Below are 21,770 nucleotides of genomic sequence, written 5' to 3'. Positions count from 1 at the left end.
TAGGTTAAACCCTCGTGGGCTGAGAAAATCATTTAAGATTATTTTAATATAAATGATATGGTAACAGGGTTGAAATTAGAGTAACAGTGTTGCGCAAAGTAAACAGGGTTGAATGGATTACATTACTTTTGATTGTAGATCATGACATAAATGTGACAAATAAATACCCAGGACCACAGGAATGTTGTTTAATAATATTGTACATATCTTTTCAAAGAAGGATCAACAGGATGAGTAGGAATGATCAAAAATAAACATGTCAACACGACCACAAACTGGATCTGATCAAATATTCAATGGACAAACGTAAAAATTAGTCATATTACAGTAGGTCGACACCCTGGCATTAAAATGAATGAGCATATCAAAAATAGTAATGAACTGATCAATATTTTAGAAAGCTGATGTTATAATGTTCAGATTTAATTGGCGCCCTCGAATGTCAGGGGGTGTCACGCCTGCTCCCCCTCTTCCTCCCCCTGACATTCGAGGGCGCCAGGATCCCCAGCATTACGCACTCAAGCCACCATCAGTACGCACTCCTGCCTTCCCCCCGTCACGCACATCAGCGATCATTGGACTCACGTGGACTCAATTACTTGTGTCATTACCTTCCATATATCTGTCTGTTCCCAAGCTCTGTTCCCTGGTTCGGGATTAATTGTCTCATGTCCCTGTTACCCGTGTTCCTGCCTTGTTTCCTTGTCTGTTCCCGAATAAACGTCTGACTCCCCATACCTGCTTCTCCTGTCCGGCGTCGGCCCTTACAGAATTCCGAACCCATCACACGAATTATCGGGGAGTACTGGCGTTCCGGTTGGTGGTGACGTCGGTCCTGGGTCGCCGCCGATGGAACCGGGGGTGCATAGCCAGCTCGTCGGGCTTCCATGCCCTAGCTGGCTCGTGAGGTTTCCTTGCCCCGGTTGGCTCGGAGGGCGCCCATCCCACGTCGGGCCTCAGCTGGATCGTCAGGTCTTGTTCGCCCAGCCAGCTCGTCAGACTGTTCCATCTCTGCCGGATCATCGGGCTTCCCCACCGCAGCGGGATCGACAGGCGTTCATGCCTCAGCCGGATCGTCAGGCTCCTATGCCTCAGCCGGCTCGCCAGACTCCCACGATCCTGCCGGTTCGTGGGGAGTTTACCTCCAGCCGGCTTTCCCAGCACCCATGTCTTGGCCGGCTCGCCCTTTGCGATGCCGGGTGGCGTCCCTAGAGGGGGGTACTGTCACGCCTGCTCCATCTCTTCCTCCCCCTGGCATTCGAGGGCGCCAGGATCCCCAGCATTATGCACTCAAGCCACCATCAGTACGTACACCTTCCTTCCCCCCGTCACGAGCATCAGTGATCATTGGACTCACGTGGACTCAATTACTTGTATCATTACCTTCCATATATCTGTCTGTTCCCAATCTCTGTTCCCTGGTTCGGGATTAATTGTCTCATGTCCATGTTACCCGTGTTCCGACGCTGTTCCTGTCTTGTTTCCTTGTCTGTTGGGGGTATGCCAAGTTTGGAAATATCCATTTTAGAGAATTTGACAGTACATTCAACTGGCCTCACGTGGTTACACGCAGACCATGTGTAACCACGCCAGCCCAGAACCTCCACATCCGGCTTCTTCCCTTTCGGGATCACCTGAGACCTGCCACCCGAATAGTTGATGAAACTGAGAAGTATTTCTGTCTGTAATAAAGCCTTTTGTGGGGAAAAACTAATTCTGCTTTGCTGGACCTGGCTCCCCAGTGGCCCACCCATGGCTGTGCCCCTGCCCAGTCATGTGAAATCTATAGATTAAGGCCTAATTAATGTATTTCAATTGACTGATTCCCTTATATAACTGTAACGCTGTGAAAATCGTTGAAATTGTTGCATGTTGCATTTATATTTTTGTTCAGTATAAATTAAATTAAACTGTTCCACGAAAATCATAACTGGCACGCAGATTGGTAGAAATTGTAAGATAAATTGGCACTCCAAATGGGAAAGGTTGCTGACTGCTGGTGTAGCCTATTACCGGTAACTTCTGGAGAGTAATTGCGAAGCCCAGCAGCAGCAGGAGAAGGAGGGTCGGGAACAGATCTCTGGCTCCTTCGAGTCATTTGTGTCTTAATTATTTAATCATACAGTGTGCTTACAAGCGTCAGACAAGTTCAGTACATAGTTGATTTTATTAAAACACATAAGGTGTGTCTATATATTGAAAATACATCTTTAAAAATTTAGACCAATCAATTGGTCGAAAGAAAAGACTACTCTTTTTCAACCAAGGTTTTTTTTGTCTGGTACAGCCTTAGTAGAAATGGAGGAAATTAGCTTTAGATGTAACCAAAAATCTGAGGGAGGACCCCCGCTAGGTTATGTCCCCCCCACTTATAAAACCAAAGTTGCACCCTTGGTTCCAGATGCAGCCCAAACCATGTGACGATGATTGCCGTCAGCAATTTGATGTGCTCATTCTCATCCATTAATTCCCATTCATGGACTTTGAGTATGACCTGTGTTCTTGATATCGTGAAGGGGAGAATAACAATGCTATTTACTCCTCCTATGCATAGACAATCCGTGGTCCGTTTGTTTTAGCGTTTATCTGCATTTTTCTTTTACACATTCTCCAACTTCTTAGGAAACGCAGACACATCGAAGTTACTTAAGCGTTTATTTGAAAATCAGGTTGCAATTAAAAGTAGCCAGTGCCATTATTTAGCGCAGTCTCACAAACATTTCAAACTCACAGTTACTTCTTGGTTGGATCAGCTGTTTTCCTGCGCGATAGGGCATCCTCGACCAGAGGTTGCGAATGGTTATGGATTGGTTTGACATTTAGTGGTGATTATTAATGTTGTCATGTAGCTACAGAGTAGGCCTATAGATGGCCTATATGCAGTGGTGACCTGTCATTCAGGGCTGTGCCGGGTGGAGATTATAACAGAACATGGCCAAGATCTTCAAACGTTCATTGATGACCAGCAGGATCAGATAATAATAATCACAGTGGTTGTAGAGGGTGCAACAAGTCAGCACCTCAGGAGTAAATGTCAGTTGGCTTTCATAGCCGATCATTCAGAGTTAGAGACAGCAGGTGCGGTAGAGAGAGAGTCCAAAACATCAGGTCCGGGACAAGGTAGCACGTCCAGTGAACAGGTCAGGGTTCCATAGCCACAGGCAGAACAGTTTAATCTGGAGAAGCAGCTTGACCAGGTGGACTGGGGAAAGCAAGGAGTCATCGGGCCAGGTCGTCCTGAGGCATGGTCCTAGGGCTCAGGTCCTCTGAGAGAAAGAGAGAGAGAGAAGGAGAGAGAAAGAGATAAAAAGAGAGAGAATTAGAGTGAGCATACTTATATCCTGCCTGTTTGGCCCTGTCCGGGGGTATCGTCGGACTGGGCTGCAGTGTCTCCCAACCCCTCCTGTCTCAGCCTCCAGTATTTATGCTGCAATAGTTTATTTGTCGGGGGGCTAGGGTCAGTCTATTATATCTGGAGTATTTCTCCTGTCTTATCCGGTGTCCTGTGTGAATTTAACCCCACCCACTTTGCCAAAGCACAGCCCGCACACCACTAGAGGGATATCTTCAAACACCAACCTACTACCCTGAGACAAGGCCGAGTATAGCCCACGAAGATCTCCCCCGCGGCACGAACCCGGGGGGGCCAACCCGGACAGAAAGATCACGTCAGTAACTCAACCCACTCAAGTGAGGCACCCCTCCTAGGGACAGCATGGAAGAGTACCAGTAAGCCAGTGACTCAGCCCCCGTAATAGGGTTAGAGGCAGAGAATCCCAGTGGAGAGAGGGGAACCGGCCAGGCAGAGACAGCAAGGGCGGTTCATCGCTCCAGTGCCTTTCCGTTCACCTTCACACCCTTGGGCCAGACTACACTCTATCATAGGACCTACTGAAGAGATGAGTCTTCAATGAAGACTTAAAGGTTGAGTCCGAGTCTGCGTCTCTCACATGGGTAGGCAGACCATTCCTTAAAAATGGAGCTCTATCCTGTCTAGGACTGGGGTGCCGCTAGCGGCACATCCCCCCCACATTCCACTGAAAAGACAGAGCGCGAAATTCAAAAAATATATATTTTTTAAATATTTAACTTTCACACATTAAAGTCCAATACAGCTAATGAAAGACACAGATCGTGTGAATCCAGCCAACATGTCCGATTTTTAAAATGTTTTACAGGGAAGACACAATATGTAAAGATATAAATCTATTAGCTAAACTCATTAGCATAAGACACCATCTTTTATTTGTCCACCAACACCAGTAGCTATCACCAATTCGGCTAAACTAAGATATTGATAGCCACTAACCAAGAAAAAACCTCATCAGATGACAGTCTGATAACATATTTATGGTATAGGATAGGTTTTGTTAGAAAAATGTGCATATTTCAGGTAGATGTCATAGTTTACAATTGCACCCACCGTCACAAATGGACTAGAATAAATATATAGAGCAACGTGTTTACCTAATTACTAATCATCAAACATTTTGTAAAAATACACAGCATACACTAATCGAAAGACACAGATCCTGTGAATACAGACAATATTTCAGATTTTCTAAGTGTCTTACAGCGAAAACACAATAAATCGTTATATTAGCATACCACATATGCAAACGTTACCAGAGCATTGATTCTAGCCAAAGAGAGCGATAACGTAAACATCGCCAAAATATATAAATTTTTTCACTAACCTTCTCAGAATTCTTCAGATGACACTCCTGTAACATCACATTACAACATACATATACAGTTTGTTCGAAAATGTGCATATTTAGCCACCAAAATCATGGTTAGACAATGACAAAAGTTGCCCAGCTGGTCAGACAATGTCGTGCGCCATATTAGACAGTGATCTAGTCGTATACATAAATACTCATAAATGTGACTAAAAAATATAGGGTGGACAGCGATTGATAGACAATTTAATTCTTAATACAATCGCTGATTTACATTTTTTAAATTATCCTTACTTTTCAATACAGTTTGCGCCAAGCGAAGCTACGTCTAGCAAGATGGCGTCATAAGCGATTAACATTTCTCGACAGAAACACGATTTATCATAATAAATTGTTCCTACTTTGAGCTGTTCTTCCATCAGAATCTTGGGCAAAGAATCCTTTCTTGGGTTTAATCGTCTTTTGGTCGAAAGCTGTCCTCTTGCCATGTAGAAATGCCCATTGCGTTCGGCATGAATTGGAACCGTGCCCAGAGATTCACAGTGTCTCAGAAATAAATGTCCCAAAATCGCACTAAACGGATATAAATTGCTATAAAACGGTTTAAATTAACTACCTTATGATGTTTTTAACTCCTATAATGAGTAGAAACATGACCGGAGAAATATAACTGGCTACACTAATGCTTGGAAAAAGAGTAGGTCGGTGTCCACCGCGCGCCTGACGCATCTGGAAAAGAGTTCCTACCTACACGTGTTTTTGTTTTATAGGGGCTGTGATTGCGCAATCGATACCATTCAAATCGTCATCACGTAAAGGCATCCAGGGGAAGACGTAAGCAGTGTCTGTATACTCATAGCAATAACAGTGGCCTTTTAACTGACTCCAGATCAGGGGCCAAAATGTGTGAAATCTGACTCCATGTCAGGAAAATTGCTGTAGAATGAGTTCTGTTCCACTCAGAGACAAAATTTCAACGGCTATAGAAACTAGAGACTGTTTTCTATCCAATAATAATAATAATATGCATATTGTACGATCAAGAATTTAGTAGGAAGCCGTTTCAAAAATTACACGATTTCCATAAATAGTGACAACAGCACCCCCTAGCCTCAACAGGCTATAGGACAAAGCCCTGCCTCCAGCTGCTTGCTTAGAAATTCTAGGGACAGTAAGGAGGCCTCATGTCAACATCATACTTTCAAAATCTTAGCTAGCAGTCATCATGAATCAAATCGACAATCTACTGGCAAATTCTTTTCAATCCTTGTCATATGAAGAGAAATAATGAAAAGAAATTATAGATAAAACATATCGGTGCTCATCAGCCATTGGACATAAACATTACAGAAGTTGGAAATAGCAAATTCAACAATGAGTGGTTTGGAAGGAATTAGTGACAGTGGCTGAGTGGTCCTAAATTTGGGATTAAGGGGCTCTTTTCCAAGTTTAAAATGATAAACATTCAACATTGGCCATGCTGTCAATGAGCATGATTTGTGCCGCGCTCAAAACAACTGTTAACTCGGAACTGCGACAAAACAACAGTGAGTTCAAGACAACTGGGAAGTCGAGGATAAACGAGCTATGACTGGGAAAATAAGTTTTGAACGGTCATCCAACTCGGAATTGTAAATCTGGCCTCTTTCTAGAGCTACGACCTGAAGAACAATGACGCCATCATGATTCGACCTTGTTGTTTTCAGAGTTCCCAGTTTATGAAAGCACCATAAATCCAGAGAATGCTAGACTTTAAATACAAAATTTGCTCACGAAGGACCGCGGTGCCACCTTCCTGTTCAAGTGAGCATAGCACAACAAGGTGAGTCCAAAAATGTATTGTATGTTGCTGCATAAATGATGTAACATGCCAGGGAGATATGTATACTATAGCTAAGAAAGTAATAGTAAGTGTATGTTGTGTAGTTAGCTGTTAGTAGCCCATGTGCCTCACCCTAATAATTTGGTCTATTTACCCCTCTTAATTTTGCCTACTGTTCTGACTTGGTGGTGCACATGTAGCCTATAACCTGCTTTAGAGAAATATAATCATTGAATATTGTAAGAGCTTATATGCCCCCTTTATTTATCCTACGGTTCTGACTTGGTGTACAGGGACAACAGTGTCAGATCGCCCCATGTTCTGAATTGTCTCGCTGTACATTTAAAGTGCTAAACAAATAGTTGTATTGACTACGTCCATCCTAGCTCGCTCATTAATGTCTTAATCGGAATTACGGATTGCCTCTTATCCGCTTGTCGTCCCCTTAGGCCATAGTTTGTACATCTCATCCAGATTTGTTTAAGCAAGTCAGCCATGTCAGCGATGTTTTTTTAAAGGCAGTAAATGAGGCAGAATGAACTGTTTCGCTGGTAAGAAAAAGCTCCTCTGATAGCCAGGTGTATTCATGGTAAAATGTTAGGACTGCTGTTGGGGCAGCTTTATGTAGTCCCTAACAGTTTGTGGGCACCGTTTGTCACCGTTATAGTGCAATTAATGTATTGTTTAGTGTTGTGTAGTGGCTTTGCTGGCATGCATCCCCCCCTTTTTTTTGCCCCACCAAGATTGACATGCTAAAATGAGTATTGGTCTGTGATATGGGAGGTCTTCAGTTCTATAGGAAGTGTAGCTCTCTATGTGCATGGTAGAATAATAGATTTGTCTACATTGGGTCTGGGTGGTTAGTTAGTATGCAGTGTTGCAGACAGGTGCTGCTCTTGGTAATTGGAAGCAGAGGGTGGATAACCCAGAGATGTCTTTCTGTGCCATTTACAGCTTTTAGTTCTCCACAAGTGGACCATTACCTAAAATACATCTCCACCCCACAGCCTGGCTCTCATCATGGCCACATGTTCCCCCCCCCCACACACACCAGACAGAGGTGTTTCCTGAAATGCCTGACATTGCAATATACAGAAATTATTTGAGGAACCCTCACAAAAATGTTTTGCCATTGTCAATGGATGCCAGATATTGGCATTTCCCTCAGGAATTGTCAGCCAAAAACATCCCTTTGCTTTATGACTGGATTGGTATGAAGTGTCATTTTAATAATTTGTAGATACCAGTTAAATTCTTGCTTAACTTATAGCCTATATAATACAATTAATAAAATAGGCGATTGTTTACATTTAAAATATGTTTTTTATTGACGCAAATCCAAATGAGAAATGGTTGTACAATTGATAAGAAATACATTATTTGTCAAATGTCTCCATCTGCTGGCGAATTATAGGCCTACCATTCAACCATCCACGGACTTCCACTTCTAATAGGAGCTCTCTCAATGGACGTGTGTGGGAAACACCTGAACAACAAAAGCCTAAAATGCTAGTGTGTAAAAGGTACCTGAACGGAGGACACGCACAACAAAAGCCTAAAATGCTAGTGCGTAAAAGGTAGATCGTTTTTAAATACTAGCATTACGCGATGTTCTTGACAATTACATTATTTTCAACTCAATATTAGTTGTCTTAATATTTTCTATACAATTATAATCAGTCATTCATTTAAAAATGTTCCTGTGTTAATAATTAAGTCAATCAATTTACTGCGTTCTCCTCCATGGTCATCCCCCGTTCAGCCAGAAACACGTCACAAAATGGGTATTTTCATAAAGTTGTTTATATTTGCCTATGGCCACTGGAAAGGTTACAGACCGGTAGGCCTACTCCTTTCAATTCCTGCTGTCCTGATTTATCCCTGGTAAGTTCCCTCTAATAACTGTTAGTGAAAAAAACGATTAAGATATGAATCATCAAAAGATTTAAATTAATAGAATTAACTCATTCAAAGAACTAAAAAATAAATAAAATAATATAGGCCTAAATGCTCTAGCACACACATTCGTTCTGACTGTCTGCTCAGACTAACAGCCTCACCTGTAGTTCCTGTCAATCAGACACGCAGTGTCAACCAACGAACCAAAGATGCGTGAGGGAGGGCGGAGCCAACTCACTCACAGTCACACACTTGGCAGCCGAGGAGAGAGAGGAAGGACAGCTGTGAAAACTACATCTGGAAAATGAGTCGGAAGCACTGTAGCATTTGGATGCATTTTAATAATGTAGACACAGTGCCCAGTGTAGAATTTGCCAAAACAAAATCTCATATAAAGCCGGTTCTACGCACAACCTACACCGGCATCTGCAAACTGTGCACCCAACTGTGAAGCTAGCTGTAGCGGAGCTTCGAGAAACTAGCGGGCCTGCTAGTGATAGCGGTGGAGCCAGCTCCTCCACATTTTATTTATTTATTTACCGTTATTTTACCAGGTAAGTTGACTGAGAACACGTTCTCATTTGCAGCAACGACCTGGGGAATAGTTACAGGGGAGAGGAGGGGGATGAATGAGCCAATTGTAAACTGGGGATTATTAGGTGACCATGATGGTTTGAGGGCCAGATTGGGAAATTAGCCAGGACACCGGGGTTAACACCCCTACTCTTACGATAAGTGCCATGGGATCTTTAATGACCTCAGAGAGTCAGGACACCCGTTTAACGTCCCATCCGAAAGACGGCACCCTACACAGGGCAGTGTCCCCAATCACTGCTCTGGGGCATTGGGATATTTTTTAGACCAGAGGAAAGAGTGCCTCCTACTGGCCCTCCAACACCACACATGTGTTTATATACATTAAAAAGTAATACTTTAAATGCAAATGCTTAATAGCATAATTTTTCATAACAAACCAATGCATTTTTAAATACATTGTGGTTAAGGTAGAGTATGATTTAATTTAATAATTTAATTAGAATTGTTTTAACACCAATCATAGTCAAACTATCGCAAACTGACTTGAAAAAATAAAAAATGTTAAGAGCCGTTTGGGAGCCTAAAGAGCAGGCTCTTTTTGGTGAGCTCAGCCGAACGAGCCGGCTCACTGAAAAGAGCCGGAATTCCCTTCACTAATAACTGTACAGTTTTACTTGGTAACTAACAGTGAAGACTGTTTGTTGTTCCAGACCTAGGCATGTGATAGTGATACTATTAGGAAGAGTAATTAATGTAGATAATTGACACGATGGCCAACACCCGCGGTCTATTCATTACTTCTTGCAACTGGACAGTTAACCGTTTAAGAATCGGACAGTCGCAAACAGATCGGGACCGACGTTAATTTGTCCAAAAACTCTCGTTTTCGTTACAAAACGTTTTCCGTTGCGACGGTTTGTCGCAATGCAGATAGCCCGGTTAGCCAATGTGTGGGAGCACTGGTTGGTCGGCCCAATTGAGGTAGTATGTACATTAATGTATAGTTAAAGTGACTATGCATATATGATAAACAGTAGCAGCAGCGTAAAAAGAGGGGTGGGGGGTGCACACAATGCAAATCGTCCGTAGCCACTTGATGCAACAATGCCTCAGACCCTCTCTCTTGCAAGCTTTATGTTGCCTTGTCCTTATGTAAACTGACACTCAGTCTAAGATTAAAGTTTAGATGTGCCATTCAGCTCTGTGGAATGTATAATTGTTACATTCCCCCTGGCTGTGGTGTGGTTCAGTTGAAGAAGCATACAATCTACCTGCAGGGAAGCCGCTCAACGTTAACATTACATTGTCATCTTGCAGACACTCCCATCCTGAGCTATCGCAGGAGCAACCAGGGTCAAACGCCCCGCCCAAGGCCACATCAACAAATCTCCCACCAAGTCAAATCGGGGACCCAAACCACAGAACAAGCTCCCAACTGCCAGGCCACCAACCATCCAAGATCCCCCCCACAGTTCCCTGGAGCTGCCCCTCAACCATCCGAGACTCCCCCTACACTGAACAAAAATATAAACACAACATTCAACAATTTCAAAGATTTTACAGAGTTACAGTTCATATAAGGAAATCCAATGGAAATAAATTCATTAAGCCCTAATCCAGTTGCGTAAAGTACTTAGGTAAAAACAACTTTAAAGTACTACATAAGTAGTTTTTTGGGGTATCTGTACTTTTCTTTACTATTTATATTTTTGCCTTTTACTTCACTACATATCGAAGGAAAATAATGTACTTTTTACTCCACACATTTTCCTTGACACCCAAAATTACATTTTCACAGGAAAATGGTCCAATTCACACACTTATCAAGAGAACATCCCTGGTCATCCCTACTGCCTCTGATCTGGCAGACAAATTATGCCTCAGTGTTGGAGTGTGCCCTTGGCTATCCGTAAATTTAAAAAAATTAAACAAGAAAATTGTGCTTTCTGGTTTACATAATATAAGGAATTTGACGTTATTAATACTTTTACTTTTGATACTTAAGTATATTAAAACCAAATACTTTTACTTTTACTCCGGTAGTATTTTACTGGGTGACTTTCACTTTAACTTGAGTCGTTTTCTGTTAAGGTATCTTTACCTTTACTCAAGTATGACAATTGAGTACTTTTTCTGCCACTGCCCTAATCTATGGATTTCACATGACTGGGAATACAGACATGCAACTGTTGGTCAGTATCTGGTGTGACCACCATTTGCCTCATGCAACATCTCCTTCGCATAGAGTTGATCAGGCTGTTGATTGTGGAATGTTGTCCCACTCCTTTTCAATGGCTGTACAAAGTTGCTGGATATTGGCGGGAACTGGAACACGCTGTCAAACACGTCGATCCCAAACATGACATCTGGTGAATATGCAGGCCATGAAAGAACTGGGACATTTTCAGCTTCCAGGAATTGTGTACAGACCATTGCGAAATGGGACTGAATTATCATGCTGAAACATGAGGTGATGGCAGCGGATGAATGGCACGACAGTAGGCGTCAGGTTCTCATCATAGCATCTGTGCATTCAAATTACCACCGATATAATGCAATTGTGGTCATTGTCTGTGGCGTGTGCCTGCCCATACCATAACCACACCGCCATCATGGTTCACAATGTTGAAATCAGCAAACCACTCGTCGACACGGGGTCTGCGGTTGTGAGGCCGATTGGACGTACTGCCAAATTCACTAAAATTACGTTGGAGGCGGGTTAAGGTAGAGAAATTAACATTTAATTCTCTGGCAACAGCTCTGGCGGAGATTCCTGCAGTCAGCATGCCAATTGCACGCTCTCTCAACTTGAGATATCTGTGGCATTGTGTTGTGTGACAACTGCCCATTTTAGAGCGGCCTTTTATTGTCCACAGCACAAGGTGCACCTGTGTAATGATCATGCTGTTTAATCAGCTTCTTGATGGGCCACACCTATCAGGTGGATGGATTATCTTGGAAAAGCAGAAATCCTCACTAACAGGGATGTAAACAAATTTGTGCCTCAAATTTGAGAGAGAAAAGCTTTTTGTGCGTATGGAACATTTCTGTGATCTTTTATTTCAGTTCATGAAACATGGGACCAACACTTTGCATGTTGCGTTTTATATTTTTGTTCAGTGTAAATGCCTCATGTAGTATTAGATCGGTAATATTGTTTAAAGATGCACTATGCAGAAATCACTCCGCCATTTCCTGGTTGCTAAAGTTCAAATATTTCGCATCATTTCAGTTTATGTGACAAAACCAGTAAATATAGTGTAGAGAATCATTGTACCATCTAAACCGCCATAAAATATATTTTCCATAACCAAAAATATTGTATTTTCAGCTCTTTGAAGCTAGTGTACAAAACCAAAAGTAAAAGACGCAAAAACAAAACTTAAGAACGGGACGCATAGAAATGGAGCACATATAGTAGAACAGATTTACGGCTTCTTAGACTTGCTTTCATTGAGAATGGCAGATCTATAACATCTATAATATGTGAATTTGGTTGGTTCACCCAAAAAGTTACATAGCGCAGATTTAAGTGAAGTCCCCACCATGCTTCAGATTTTTTTTAAATGCAATCTGCTCTTATCATCACTCTGCATTAGTGTACACTTTTGTTAACCATGACTAACCTCTACTGCCTAGGAAGGCACAAACACTACATGACCAAAAGTATGTGATACCTGCTCGTCGAACATCTCATTCCAAAATCATGGGCATTAATATGTTGGTCCCCTATTTGCTGCCAAATCAGTCTACACTCTTTTGGGAAGGCTTTCCACTAGATGTTGGAACATTGCTGCGGGGCCTTGCTTCCATTCAGCCACAAGCATTATTGAGGTCGGGCACTGATGTTGGACGATTAGGCCAGGCTCGCAGTCTGCATTCCAATTCATCTCAAAGGTGTTTGATGGGGTTGAGGTCAGGTCTCTGTGCAGTTCAGTCAAGTTCTTCCACACCAAACTGTTGCCACAAAGTTGGAACCACAGAATTGTGTAGAATGTCATTGTTAAGATTTTCCTTCACTGGAACTAATGGGCTTAGCCCAAACCATAAAAAAACAGCCACCAAACTTTACAGTTCACACTATGCATTGAGCCAGGTAGTGTTCTCCTGGCATCCGCATTGGCATTTTTATCCGTCGGACTACCAGATTGTGAAGCGTGATTCATTACTCCAGTGAACGCTTTTCCAAAGTCCAATGGTGGCAAGCTTTACACCACTCCAGCCAAAGCTTGGCATTGTGCATAGTGATCTTAGGCTTGTGTGCGGCTGGTCGCCATGGAAACCCATTTCATGAAGCTCCCTACGAACAGTTATTGTGCTGAAGTTGCTTCCAGAGGCAGTTTTGAACTTGGTAGTGAGTGTTGCAACCGAGAACAGACTATTTTTACGCGCTATGCACTCCAGCACTCGGTGGCATCTTATGACGGTGCCACGTTGAAAGTCTATGCATAGTCACATTAATTACTCAACCTACATGTATATATTACCTTAATACCGGTGCCCCCGCACATTGACTCTGTATCGGTACCCATTGTATATAGTCTAGCTATTGTTATTTACTACTGCTCTTTAATTATTTGTTATTCTTATCTCTAACTTTTTGAGGGTATTTTCTTAACTGCATTGTTGGTTAAGGGCTTGTAAGTAAGCATTTCACTGTAAGGTCTACACCTGTTGTATTTGGCTGATGTGATAAATCAAATTTGATTTGAGCTCTTCAGTAAGGCCAGGAGAATGAATGGCTGTGTGTTCGATTGTATAGCCCTGTCAGCAATGGATGTGGCTGATCCACTAATTTGAAGGGGTGTCCACATACGTTTGTATATATAGTGTAGAAGGGCATAGTACAGAACATAAGATAAGATAAGATCTTAATAAGATCAACCTCAAGAAACAACTTTTTAAGTTGAAATTAAAATGCATGCTGTCACAAATGCTTAGCACTCTACTGCATTGCATCCAGTTGGTCCATGGGAGATCCCAGAAGACTGTTCTCTGGGGGGGCTGGAGTTCTAGCAGACGGGCCACTATGGACCCATCTGCAGAAGCACACTCTGGAGAGGACATATCTACTGCTGTGGTGGTCAAGACACTCAGGGGAATGCGCTTGTACTGTACAGCGCTATCAGAGGCTGTGTGTGCGTGGAAAATAGTTGCATCTATTTGGAGAGTTTGCCCCAAGAAAGTTTGAGGTATGGAATAGCTTTGTGAGTACCTCGCAGGTAAAAACAATCCATTTTGGAATTGTCCTCTTAGAGGGAATTTCTCATCCCACTGCATTAAATAGAAAAACAAGTTAAGTGGATATCCAATCTCTTACGTGCAGTATACTGTGTCTCCTTTCAAGTAGCTTAAATCAGCCTGAGGCAAAAGAGTTTGTGGACGGGATCCTTTTCCATGGGACAGTGTGTAAACACCTCCACCTGGCCCAGATGCTGTGGTGCCAGTACCAGCCACTACCCATGTACCTGGTTCTGTAGTCCTGGCAACCTCCCGCATTACCTATGGACCTTGAGGAATTGCCGGGACTTCAAGTTCAACTTAGCTGTAACAAATACATTGGATATCGTACTCAGCAGTGCTCTTACTAATCAACTATGTTGAATATTTCTATTCCCAATATTATGTAAATTCATTATTACATTTTTCAGATATATTTCATTAAAAGGTTCACAGAGAAATAATTGGTCAATTTAATTTCAGACATTTGATTCCGGTCATCCACTGACTTAAATAAGATTAAATACATTTCCATGCTCTCCAGAGGGATTCGGAGTCCTTGGATCCACTCCAGCACTTTTCAGAGAGATCAGTGTTTTCGGTGGCAAAGAAGATGGCAGCAGGCCAAAATGACAACTGATGTCCCTCTCAAATGGCAGGTTCCAGAGAGGATGATGAAGCATCCAATCAGACAGAAGTGATGTGTGAGCATTGGGACTTAATCTGTATTTGGGAATCTGCCCCCGTAGCCTAGAATATACATAGATGCTTGTTTTATTAATGTTCTGGCAAAATATTTCTACATGCCTTTGTTGCTTTTTGTAATATCAACATGCTTGATAGCTGTTTTTCTCTCACCCTCAGATGGTCTTTTGGAATCTATGTCTATATGAATTGATCACATTGGGTAACTGTTACTTTGCACATATCTGATTTAAGTCATTTTGCAAATGTACTTCACCAATAAGTTAACAAAATTTAGGGTGACCAGTTTTAGAGGAGAACCCCTGTAAACATGTCCATCCCTGGCCAAAAACAGTGTATAACAATAAACAGTGTATAATATTCTCATTAAACGAAAATAATGTATATTCAATCACTCCACAGCCGAGTAAAGCCTGTTATTAGCTGTGTAACGCCTCCATGTTGTGGCCACCTATTTAATATCATTGGGCTCTCTCATTCTGTGCTATTCAGATCTCTCAGGTATGACCTGATGAAGTTCTGCTGGATGTGGAGCTTCAAAGACCGGCCTGTGTTCTCAGCCATAAAGCTTCTGGAGTCCTACACATACCTGGCTGACACTAGACATCTACATCCCAGAGGGCATAGACATCTTTGACTACACCAAGAGGGCAGGTGTGCTCCTCTAAATATCTAGCCTAAAGCATCACATTCATGAAGAGGCTAAAAGCAAGCAGGGGCAGACTGGCCATCTGGCAAATGCCAGATGGCTGGTCCATTTTTAGCTCAGTGAGCCTGTTAACTTTTTTTTGTTCAAAATTATCATTATCTAGCAATTAGCTAGAAATTGGCCAGCGAGGGGGGCCTCGAAAATAAATGGCCTGGTGTGTTAAACGCCAGGGCCTAATTTCTGGTCCCAGTCTGCCCCTGAAAGCAAGGATTTGGTCCTTTACAAAGCATGGCTGTAGTTGATTCTAGGTTCATGTGTACTGTACTGTGGTATCAACATCCAGAGAGATTTTATTAAACAGATGAAATGTTCTAAATTATTTAACATAAGGGTGTGTAAGTATTGTATGGCGAATGCAACCTATATATAGCCTGATTGTAAGATTGCACAAATGTTGTAGAACCACACTGGGGATTTTTGGATGAGTGAGACTTTCAGCACAAAATGGATGTCAGGAAGAAAAATCTTCTACTAATGTTATTGTCACGTCACAATCCCCCCTCACATGTTTGGTCCATCAGTAGGGAATTATTTTTGAAATTGTACAGATATAATAAGCGTTCTTGATGTCATGAAACCAGGCAAGTCATTATAAATCACCACTTTTTATTGTCAAAGGTACAGAATAAAAAATACAGATCTTCATAAGACGTTTACTGGTTTATAATTGGGTGAGTATCACTCTTGTGCATTGAACTGTAGTAATGAGGCATGTATTGTGGTCATACAGTTGAAGTCTTGAAGTCACTGATCATGCTACGTACAATTGGCCTTTAAGTGTACTTCACTCCCTCTACGCTGTTGATTTTGTTCATAAAATTGCTTGTCATTGACCATGATGTTAACAAACCAGCAGTTTGGACCACGTGGAGGTGACATTTATAGTTGTACTGTAGAGTTGCTGTTGTCAGTCTCAAGACATTTCAAAACAAACTCGTCACATTGTCTCCATCACTCACACACACATCTAAAATCCTAAAGAGAGGCACAAACCGCCATTTTCATAACACACCCAGTCGTGCGGAAATGGAATAAGTCCTTGCTCGACCGACTGGACCAAGAACAGGAATATCTAGATAACATTTGTCATGACTCACGCTTAAAAGTAACCGCAAAACTGTTCCACACTACTGAGCTGAGCCGAACCAAGCCGAGATGAGCTGTGCAGGACTAGTGACACATAAACTATAGTTACTGGAACAGTGCTGGAAAGGACAGCAGGAATGAAAATGATCCAAGCCAGCACAGTTCAGGCCGGCACTAGTGTTATGAAAAAATAAAATACATTCATCAATATACCTTGGGTAAAAAGCAATTTTTTTGGTACTACTGAAAGTGCAAAGCCTCCTAAAACAGAAGCAGAGGTGCACAAATACCAAATAAAAAGCTACGTTCACAGGAGATTAAAAGGAACCACTCGTGTAAATCAAATGGAAAGATGTCAAACTCTTACTTAGAATAAAATCTGCTCATGTGTTTTGAGTTAAACACGAGAACCAGTTATCTTATATGAATGCTCAATATTGTATTCTCGATGGCTAGCCCATGACATATTTTTAAAATAGTACTGTAATTCCAGTGATTCAAATATCTGGTGGGAACGTAAGCACTAATACATTTTGCCTCCAATGAAATGAAACTAAATCTCTCGTTGCAATGGTAGGAGGATCATTTTTTCCCAAATTTAGATTAAAGAATGCAGTTTGATGCTCAAAAACAAACTTGGTTTTTGAAGTTAAAATAAAAAACAATATTTAACAATCCCATATGCACACACAATGTATTATGTACAATCACTGTGGTAGCGTTAAGTAGAACAGAAGATATGAACCAGAGTCTGGCTACCATCATTTAAAAAACAAACTGGGTGGTTTGAGCTCTAAATGCTGAAAGCCATGGTATATCAGACCTTATACAACAGGTGGGTCTAATCCTGGACGCTGATTGTTTAAAACCGCATTCCAGCCTGTGTCTATTCCACAAGTTACCACCTGCTAAATCTGACATTAAAATACCTATTTACTCTGTTCCAGTGGTGTTAAGTACTCAAGTAAAAATACTTTAAAGTACTACTTAACTTGTTTTTGGGGGGCATCTGTACTTTACTATTGGACAACTTTTACTTTACTGCATTTCTAAATAAAATAAATGTATGGAGTTTAAAGTCCATTTCCCTGACACTCAAAAGTACTCATTATATTTTGAATGCTTAGCAGGACTGGAAAATGGTCAAATTCACACACTTATCAAGAAAACATCCCTACTGCCTCTGATCTGGCAGACACACTAAACACATATGTTTCGTTTGTAAATGATGTCTGAGTGTTAGAGTGTGCACCTGGCTATCCGTAAAATAAAAATAAATGTATAAGCAATTTGATATGATTTATACTTTAGATACTCAAGTATATTTAAACACAAATACTTTTACTCAAGTAGTATTTTACTAGGTGCTCTTTCACTTGAGTCATTTTCTACGAAAGGTATCTTTACTTTTACTCAAGTATGAAAATTGGGTACTTTTTCCACCACTGACTGCTCTGTTCCATCTGACTGCGCAATCCACTGTCTCATCAGCCCAGACAGGGAAGTTAAAAACTTGATCTCCATTACAAAAAGCATCTAGACATTCTCACATTTCTTTTAGACTAACATTTAGTTTTCAACAGCGGAGATTTGTATAAACCTTGCTGTCTGTCTCCGAAATGTTCAACATTGTTTCAATATTCAAATTAGATCTCCAGCTGTCCCATAGTAATGAACGTGTCGGGATGAGACAGGCAGTCAGCTTTTCTCAGCCAGTCGAAATGAATTAGAATAATTTTTATGGATATATGAAGAAATATCAATAGAAAACAGGTCAAACGAAACAAAGTGCAGCTAGTTTGCAGTCTTTCCAGATCGAGTTTGAAGTGATTGTGTTAGCTGTGTTGTTGGCTAGCACATCGGAGCACATTTTCTATGCCAGGTGAAATCGTTCATCATTAGCTCATTGTTTTGTATGCAACCAAATAAATGTCACTAAATAACACCTTAAACAAATGAAAATGAAGCTAGTTTGTTGTTATTCTGGCTGCACTGTTTGACGTGACTAAGTTAGCCGTAGTTGGCTAGCAAGAAAGGGATAAGAACGTTGCCAGCCAGTATGCCAATCAAACATTTAGAACGAACGACTGGGTCGCGTCTCTGGCAACCGAACCGATAGAACGAACGACCAGCCGGCTTGGGTAGCAACACTAGATTTGTGTCAGGACTATATCTTGTGGAAGGGTTAAATGGTATGAATACATTCATCAAAATATATTTTATGAAAATCTGTAAATCATTATTTGAATATGTTGGTAACCCGTTGTATAAAATTGATAATGCCGTCGAAGCTGGTGTTTGGAGGATATATTGGCATGGTTTGCCGGCCCCACGACTTCGTCTCGGGTCTAACGCCCGTGCCAATATATCCTCCAAACACCGGCTTCTCGGGCATTATCACTTAAGTATTCCACGGGTATGACAAAATTACTTTTTACTCTTCTAATTACATTGGTAACCAGTTTATAATAGCAATAAGGCACCTTGCGGGTTTGTGGTATATGGCCAATATACCATGGCTAATGGCTGTATCCAGGCACTCTGTGTTGCATCGTGCATAAGAACAGATCTTAGCAATGGTATATTGGCCATATACCACACCTCCTCTGGCCTTTTTGCTTGATTATACAATGGACTTCTTTTGTTTCTGCAATATGATGAAAAAAAAAATCTTTTGAATTAAATATGTATTACAAATTGGGAGCATGCAATAAGTTTGAATCTACCATGTTTACAGTAAGTCTCAAATGACTATTAATTACTGAAAATACTTCATAATAGTTGGAGTAATCTCAAGCACAATTATGCACACAGTACACACAAGACAGTACAGTACAATTCTGCCATTGTATTGTAAAAACATAACTAGACATTCAAACACTGTATTAATCAAAAACAAAATGGCTAAGGTACATTACATTATCCATCAAGTGGTCATGATGAAAAAGGCAGTTAAATCTTACAAAAACATTAAAACGTCCTCTTACGTCCTTTTTCGATCCGCTGTGGATAGCTAGCAGCAGCAGTCTGGGAGCTTTAGTTAACCCCGCCGGACGGCCTGTTGACAAGCCATGTGTGAGTTTGGAGCAAGGCCTTTAACTCCTACTACACTTTGCAACTCCAAAGAGATGTTGGGAACAAAATGTAGGAGACAGACCACAACAGGTAGTACACACATGCCGGAGAGAAAGAGGAACAGAACACCATGACAACTCCTGCAAAACAAAACAGGAAAAACAAATGAGATGAGTAGTCTACCTAATGAATAGCCTACCTTTTTTCATGGCTGGATTATTGTGATCTGAAACAATTTTAGAAAGCTTTAATTTCGATTTAAATGGAAATGCCACCACTTTTCAACGTCATATTCATTATCTCCAGCACCAAACCAGTGTCTACATATGTGAAAGCAGAGTTTCTACAGCATTGAGCTGTGGTTAAAATGCTTATTTGCAACTTCACAGAACAGAAGGATTACATTTTTAAATACAAATAAATAACGGGATTTTTAAAACCTGCAACGAGTGTCTAGCCAGAGGGAAGGTATTTTCTTGCTCCTTAAGTCATAGTGGGTTAGAGTTATAGCGTTTGAAAATCAGTGCTTTAAAAACTTGATGTCATTGGGTAGTCCTTTTTTTACTTATTTTTCCCCCCACATATGTAGACATTGGTATTGTGCAGAAGATGTTGAAAATGGGTGGAATTTCCCTTTAAGTAAGAACTTATTCTGAATGGAGGATTTGTATTACTGCTCACATGTTTAAAGTACCTGCGGCCTCATTTATCAAAGGTGCGTGAGCATAAAAAGCCAACTTTGCTTACGCAAGTTTACCCAAAAAGGTTGGTATTTAGAAATGTTGAACTCGATGTGAAAGTGTGCTAATCTTTGTATTGCAAGCAAATCTAGATATTTTGGGGGAGATGGAAGTATTTGCACAGGAATTATAATAATGGTAGGCTAATAAAAACATAAAATATTACACCTAATGACAAAATGGATGCATTTGACGTTGATAAGAAGATCGTATAGCAGCATGTCGCCTAATACATCTATTTGACTTGTATTATGCCTATATAGGCCTAAATCACAATCATATTGCAGGCCATGTTGCTCCTTTTCTGACATAACTGGTCTATTTCCTCTAAACAATATTACGTTACCATTTATCCATCGCTCATTCAATAGCCAACCCTGCTCGAAAGTAAATAGACCAGTAACCTACGTAAGTATGTGTAGCTAGTATAGCAATACTAGCTGTGCAATAGGAACTCAACATAATAGCGTATAGGAAGGCAGGATATAGAAACACAATCCTGTATTGACAAACAAAATATTGAACAAGAATATTTTGCATAGACGTGTGGGCGGGCGGTAGGCAGCATTTACTTTTAAATTCTTCAATTGACAAATCAATCTTGCAGAATGCACGGACAGTATTTGGCACTCGCTGTAGGTGGCATGCATTTTTTGTGGTGAAAAAGTTACTGCATAAGATTAAAACATTCTACCCACATCTCTACAGAAATGTGATCTAATTTGCTATTACGATTTCTTTAAGAAACAGACATTGCCAAGTACCAACATCTCCAATTCATAAAGCAAATGAGGGCGTTTTTGTTTCCATAAAAAGGTGAATGGAGGGCGTTTTCCAGGCGGGGTTGGAACGCTCGTTCACAAGCACACAAATATAGTATGGCTCTGATTTATCAATGAAGTCATGCGTATATATTACACGCAACAGTTTGATAAATCCCAATCATTTGTGGTGCACGCAAATCCTAGAATCTCCACAAATGTCATAATTTAGTAAGAAATGTACGCACGGTTGATGAGGCCCCTTGGGCCTCATTTATAACCATTGTGTAAATTTCATACTAAATATCTGCGTGTGCCATTTCTGAAAATAATATGTATGTCAACAAATAGATTTCTAAACTTGGTGCAAGCCATAAATGCATTTTTCCTGTGTTTACCTGTCGTAAAACTGTGCATACGTGAACGAGTATCAAACTCCGCCCATAAAACACCCTCCACCTTTTATGGTGTATCATTTGATACTATTGGAATTAGGTCACAATAGTTTGTAAATGAACAATAGCATATTTGATC

The 21,770-nt window shown here is 41.0% G+C and overlaps 1 protein-coding gene and 1 long non-coding RNA gene across 8 annotated transcripts in view; one reads left to right on the top strand and one right to left on the bottom strand.

Moving 5' to 3' along the window:
- Positions 1-8,646: 8,646 nt before the first annotated feature.
- Positions 8,647-16,222, top strand: LOC129860679 (uncharacterized). The gene is made up of 2 exons (XR_008760400.1): positions 8,647-8,957; positions 10,258-16,222. It is a non-coding gene; the product is annotated as an uncharacterized LOC129860679 (long non-coding RNA).
- Positions 16,164-21,770, bottom strand: part of LOC129860678 (transmembrane protein 269-like) — a 21,638-nt gene continuing 16,031 nt past the window's right edge. For all 7 annotated transcript variants that reach the window (XM_055931313.1, XM_055931315.1, XM_055931317.1 and 4 more), the window contains one exon: positions 16,164-19,875. In XM_055931313.1, coding sequence (XP_055787288.1) covers positions 19,766-19,875 — 110 coding nt within the window. In that variant the 3' untranslated portion in view covers positions 16,164-19,765. The remainder of the gene's footprint in view (positions 19,876-21,770) is intronic.

The sequence above is a fragment of the Salvelinus fontinalis genome, chromosome 8 (genome assembly GCF_029448725.1).
Source record: "Salvelinus fontinalis isolate EN_2023a chromosome 8, ASM2944872v1, whole genome shotgun sequence".
In the NCBI taxonomy this organism is placed as follows: domain Eukaryota; kingdom Metazoa; phylum Chordata; class Actinopteri; order Salmoniformes; family Salmonidae; genus Salvelinus; species Salvelinus fontinalis.
This window is presented reverse-complemented; position numbering and strand designations above follow the sequence as displayed.